This window comes from Tupaia chinensis, unplaced genomic scaffold, assembly GCF_000334495.1.
Source record: "Tupaia chinensis unplaced genomic scaffold, TupChi_1.0 Scaffold141469_1, whole genome shotgun sequence".
Classification (NCBI taxonomy): domain Eukaryota; kingdom Metazoa; phylum Chordata; class Mammalia; order Scandentia; family Tupaiidae; genus Tupaia; species Tupaia belangeri.
In genome coordinates this window covers 277180-283067 of record NW_006201331.1, presented here as the reverse complement: position 1 = coordinate 283067, position 5888 = coordinate 277180, and the positions used below count along the sequence as shown (strand labels likewise).

Sequence of the window (5888 nt, the reverse complement as noted above, 5' to 3'; positions counted from 1 at the left end):
GCACCTCCCCCGCCCCCCAACTTTACGCCTCTATATCTCAGGAATAACTACCCAAATGCTCACGAGGACCGTTTAGGACCCAAGGGCCATGGAAAAGACTGAATAGCGCTCGTTGAGGCCTTGGGGGTGGGGTGGGGTGGGTCCTCTCTGCAAAGAGAGGACGCAGTACCTAATCCGGGCCTTCTGATGGCTACTGTGAGAACATTTAATTTGTGTGTGCATCAGCCCCTGGCATACTGGGACCAATAGGAGCTCAGCCAGCCTTCCTTCACCGTGGGGAGGGGAAGCAGGGCTGGGTATCTGTGGGAGTCAGGGCCCTTCACAGCGTTCTACTCACCGTGCACCAGCCGCTGCTCCTGCACCATGAGGGACCGGTATTCTCCCCACTTCTCATACAAGGTTTGCTGCAAGAAACAGCCCCCACCCCACTGTCAGGAGCTAGCAAGAAACTAGCCGAATGTGGGTGCGCACCAAAGGATCAGGGAGTAGACAGAAGAAACTTCAGGTTCAGACAGATACGTGACCCTCCCCCTCTTTAAAAACGTGTGGCACTTAAAGGGCAGGGGCTGGGGAAGAGGAGGGTGTAGGCTAGACATTATCTGGGCCCCCTTACCTTCAGGTACTGCAGACGAGCCTCCAGCTCCACCTTTCGGATGGCTGTCCCATACAGAGTCTCCAGTCTGAGGAAGTGGGGGCATTAAAGGCTGTGTGAGCCTGCAGGCTGAGGAAACACCCAGAAGCTGAGCTCACGAATCCTCCGGCACCAGACACGAGACATACCTGAGCACGTTCCCAGACGCCTTAATGATGTCGACAATCTCCCGATGCCGGATACCTTCCACATTCAAGCCATTGACACTGGCGATGGTATCCCCTGCCAGGCAGAGGGGAGTGGGTCAGTGATTGCTCCCTGGGGCATGATGGGAGAATTCTAGCTCCCTACCTTAGCCAGAATGGGGAGGGATAATAACCCCGAGGAATATTGAACTCCCTCCCCTGACTCCTCACAGTTCTGGGGAAACCTCCTCTAATATCTCTTCCCCCATCCAGAACTCATACTCACAGAAGCTGCCCTTCCTGGCCCACAGTGACTACCAGCTTGTCACTGCCCAGCACCTGAGCTGGGGCCTCAGACCTCAGTGGAGCTGGCCCCTCAGCCACCCAGACCCTCAGGTGACTCTCAGGATCTCTGTCCTCAAAGGCTCCCTGGGCTCCCCCAGGGTTGACTTTTTCTGTCCTGCCACACCTGTCATGAGACAGTTACGATGAGAAGGAGGCGAGGTGCATAGTACCCAGCTGGGAACTGACACTGCCCCAGGCTTGAGAGGCTCGTGCCTGATACCATGTGCAGAGGGTGTGCTGTGTCTCTAAGGACTCCTTCCCTGTAGGAAGGAAGTATGGATCCCTGCTGTGGCTACACAGGGATGATGGAGAAGGAAGCGAATGTGAAACAACTTAGCAAAGTTGCCACACACCACTTGGCTGCCAGCGCTGCTGGTAAGTGAGCAAGGAGGTAAGAGCTTAAGGATAAAAATGGTGATACAAAACCGGGGGTTCAATTCATGCAGTCCCAGGCTGCCCCCTCCTGGAACCTGTGACCTCGTTCCTAGGGCTCATCTACTGGAGGCATCATTTCCTTTATAGAGGAAGTAATACAGGCACCCCAGAGCTGGGCCAGGTGGGGCAGGGTAGGTCCTGATCCCTAATATCAAGCAGACATTGGGGATGAAAATCGTTACTTCTCCACTCCTGCCCATGCCCGATGGCCAGATTGCCAGGAGGAAGCAGAACAGCAGTAGCAACATCCACCGTTTACCAGGCACTAACTCTGCGCCCAGGAGCCCCCTCTCCACGCCATGATGTGAGTTCATCTTATTGCCCCCATTCTGCAGACGGTACTGCACCAGATCACATAGTAAGCGGCGAATTTGCCTGGATCCATAGCTTGGGTTCCATTTATTCTTCTTTCTAGCCCCCTCAATGTAGGAGGAGTAAGGAGAACTCATTTCAGGGGAGATTTTTTACCCCCTCTGCTTGGGACTATTCATACCTCCTCCCAGAGCCCTGTGTCCTGGGCTCGGGCCCCACCTGGTGTAAGCCCAGCCAGCTGGGCAGGGCTGGATTCATGAACTCGGCAGACGAAAGTCACCATCTCCACGCGCTGCTCCTCCCGGTGGTGGAGGCCGTAAGTCTGTAACAGACCAGGGGACTCAGCCTAGGAGTCACTGGGTCCACCCATCCCTCAGCCTGGCCTCCCAAACCCTCAGCTCTCTGTACCCTATTTCTCCCACCTGAATCTCAAAGCCAAAGGTCTGGTTATCCTCCTTCTCCAAAGTCAGCACTTTCCTGCAAGAGAAAGGGGTCAAGACGATTCGGAGTAAAAGGACCATGGCAGGTTCATAACTTGGGTGTCCACGGATGCTGGAGTCTGGTCTAGGCCTCCCAGCAGGACTCCCAGTCTCCAATGACAGCTCACCCTCATCACAGAATGGCGGAATGTCCTTCCCATCGCCAAATGAACTCCACATCATGGAGCCACACATAATCAGCCCAGCCTTTGGTGTGGGGGAAGGAGGCCCCCAAAATGGCTGTCCCCCACAGGGGTGGGCTAGCGGAGTCTTTCTGCCACACCCCAGCTTTTTAGTGAGCCCCAGAATACCACTTACTGAGTAGCTGAGGCCCCAAATTCGGCCCCAGGCTGGAGCCTCCTCTGCTTTGGGGAGAGGACAGGCCCCACCCCCAGAGGCCAGTCACGAGGCTGAGCACAGACCACAGCTGCTCCTCCCAGCTGTGGTGGGGCCAGCCCACCAGATGTGAAGGCTGGGGGGGAGGGGAGTCTCCAGGCCGCCCCTTCCCGCACTGAAGGCCTGTACTGAAGGCCTGCCGACTGGACACAATGGTCTGGAGCTGCTCCAGGTCCTCGCCTGCTGGGGGAGCCCAGTTTCCTCTGCCCACCCCCACCTCCTTCCTTCCCGCCCAGCCAGAAGCAGAGTTACAACAGCCTCCAAAGGCCCCTTCCAGTCTCACAGCCTCAGACTCCGGACACCAGGCCCCTGTGCTCCAGCCCCACCTACACACTCCCCCAAATGCTGGGCAGCCCCTCCTACTCTGAACAGCAGGCCTCTCCCCCAGTATGCATGGGGGTGGGGAGGGGAAGGGGAGGGCCCAGTGACTGAAGTTCTGTGTCTACACCAATGCTCTCTGCTTTTCTGGAAGGGCAGCAAAACTTCTGCAAAGGGCCAGACGGTATATATTTTAGGCTTTTTTTGCGGGTCCTATCTGGCCTCTATTATATATTGTTCTTGTTTTCACTCTTAATACCCTTCACAGATATAAAATTGATTCTAAGGTCAAAGGCCAAACAGGCCAGACTGACCAGCAGGCCCTAGAGTCTGCTGATCCATTTTAGAGGAAGCAGACACTGTCAGGTCCCAGGTCCTGGGACTAGCACCTATGTCTGCCCATCACGCAGATTCTTCTGAAAGGGGCTGTTGGAGGACCGAACCAGCACAGCACTGAGATTCTGGAGGCAGGGTAGCCTGTCCGAACAGCTGGACCTGGCTCCACTAAGATCTGGTCCATGCATTTGCTGAGGCTGGGAGGCTCAGGGGAGCCCAGAGGTCTGACTTAGGACATTCCCCACAGACTTCCACTCCCTCACTCCTAACTCTGCTTGATCCAGATCTCCCCAAGGAGGGGGGATGGGGGTGGTAGGGACTGGGGGTGGGCTGAGAAGCACCTAATGACTCAAAAGTTCCCACCTCCTCTCTCTGCTACTCTTCACAGCCCACATCTCCACCTGCCCCTTACCCCCAGTGGGAAAGCACATTAAAGGATGGAGAATAACTCCCCATGGCTGGGTTGGGATGGCTCCCCCTCACCCCAGCACCTTAGTCTTTTGGACTGTGGCAGGGCTTGGAGGGTTGCAGCTGTGTCACCGCTGCTGTTCAGGACTCTGGCTGAGATTCTTCCAGCGGAATCCTGAGCCCTGGGCGGAAAGAAGAGAGTCGGAAGAAGCAGGTGAGGGCGTATCCTCGAGCAGATGCTGAGAGCCCTTCTCTGGAAGGCCCCTCCCCTGGGCTTCTGCTCTGGACACAGCATCCCACTTCTGCTTATCTCTCTGTCCCTTCCCAACTCCACGGACCTGCTTTGGTGCTGGGGTAACTATTGGTTGAGTGTGCTTTTAGAATCACTCCTGAGCTTTCTCTTGGGCTGTACCCCCACACCTGAGACTTCAGGCACACAACCGTCCTCCTGCTTCCAGGTGCGTGAACCTCTAAGCTTCTCACTGGTTTCCAGGCATGGGGGCAGGGTGGGTCAATGCTCTACAATGGTCTCCAGGCTGTCCGAAGGAGCTCAGGCCTTCCAGACCCAGAAAGCTGTGGCCAGGCTCTTACCAGGTGGGACTGGAAGAAGGGCACAGGGCCCTGGGCCCTCTTACCATGCCCTCCAGGTACCACCTAGCAGTCAGATCTACCTCATTTCTCAGCCACAGCCAGTGGCTGGAGAGTGGTGGGGTCAGGGGCCTGGGCCTGGAAAATGGAAGAGCAAAGGACAGAGGTGCCAAGTCTCCAAAAGTACAGCTGTTTCAGGGGCCAGCTGTAGATACCAGCCGTGAGTGGCCCCCACCAGCCCTCACTGTGCTGTGCCCACCTGCATCTGGGTCTCTTCACAGTCTCATACATAACTTGTTTCTTGCTGGGACAAAAAACCTCCAATGTCAAACTTGTCAGAAGCCTCACTGCGCTTACGAGGAGAGCCTGGGGTTCCTTTTGCAGGAAGGGGTGACAGAGCTGAAGGTTCCCGCCTGCCCAGGAGCCTTGATAACCTAACAGCAGCCATCCTCCCTACATGGTGGTCCTTGGATGGTGCCCACAAAGTCCAGTCCTTTCCCCATGCCCCCACACAGCCTTCCTGGTCTGCGCTCTAGTTAACCCTCTCCTCAAGCTGCCCCAAGGCAAGGAGGAGAAGGGGGCCCGCTTCCTCCAGAACCAGATTAGCCTCAGGGTGGGGACAGTTCCCAAACGGGCCAAGGAGGAAGGGCTGGCAGCACAGAGAGACCCCTTTGTCTTTCTACCAGATTTTCATAAAATGCAAATTCTCAACAAGCTGTTCATTGTGTGGGGGGGTGGAAGCTGGGGGCCGGGAGGAGGAGGAGGGGGGCTGAGCCGGGAAAGGCCACCAGCTCCCTCTCCTCAACCTGGACCTTGGGTCCTGCTTCTTTGCGCTCAGGTCCTCTCTGGCCAGAGGAAGAGACTGGCGGAGCGGAGACTCAGGGGGCGGGTGCGGCCTGCATCCTTCCTGCCCCGCGGGCGCCCTGTGACCCCTCCCTCTGCGTCCGGTCCCGTCTGAAGTCCAAGAGTGGTGGCCCTGGGACCCTGCACGTTAGACACGAGGCATGGCGGCCGGCTCAGAGCCCAGGTTTCCGAGAGTCCCTTGGGAAGGGTGTGCTCCACGGAGTCAGCGGCGACCCCACGCACTTTCTCAGCATGAGAACGCACACGGCCCGGCCGCCGACACCCCCCATACACACACAGGGCTCTCGGACCCTCAACTTGTTTCGTGCGATCGCGGGTCCCATCTTTAGCCCTCCCTCTCTCACTGGAGAATCCAGGCGAGGGGTTCTAGGGGATTCGAGACACCTGGATTCGGGGAGGCGGGACATAAGTGGGGGACAGAAAGCCAGATGGAGAGAGTAGGAGAAGGGGCTGCTGGGGCGGAGTCAGGGAAGGCGACTGGAGCGAAGTTGAGAGCCACTGGGATTGGGGGCGGTATGGAGGCGGGGGCCGGGGGTGGGGGAGGCACACTCTGAGAGTGCTGAGCGGAGCCGATGGGGGTCCGTGGGCTGGAGAAGGTGGGGGACTCAGTGGCCCCCAGGACAGGATGCC

General features: G+C 57.5%; 1 protein-coding gene across 1 annotated transcript in view; it reads right to left on the bottom strand.

Annotated features, from left to right (window-relative positions):
- Positions 1 to 103: 103 nt before the first annotated feature.
- The window catches only part of TAMALIN (trafficking regulator and scaffold protein tamalin), a 7799-nt gene continuing 2014 nt past the window's right edge, over positions 104 to 5888 (bottom strand). Inside the window, exons 2-8 of the mRNA XM_014581968.2 lie at positions 4442 to 4532; positions 3939 to 4180; positions 2292 to 2346; positions 2089 to 2191; positions 781 to 874; positions 614 to 680; positions 104 to 404 (exon numbers count right to left, since the gene is read on the bottom strand). Of these exons, the coding sequence (XP_014437454.1) occupies positions 330 to 404; positions 614 to 680; positions 781 to 874; positions 2089 to 2191; positions 2292 to 2346; positions 3939 to 4180; positions 4442 to 4532 (727 nt within the window). The 3' untranslated portion in view covers positions 104 to 329. The remainder of the gene's footprint in view (positions 405 to 613; positions 681 to 780; positions 875 to 2088; positions 2192 to 2291; positions 2347 to 3938; positions 4181 to 4441; positions 4533 to 5888) is intronic.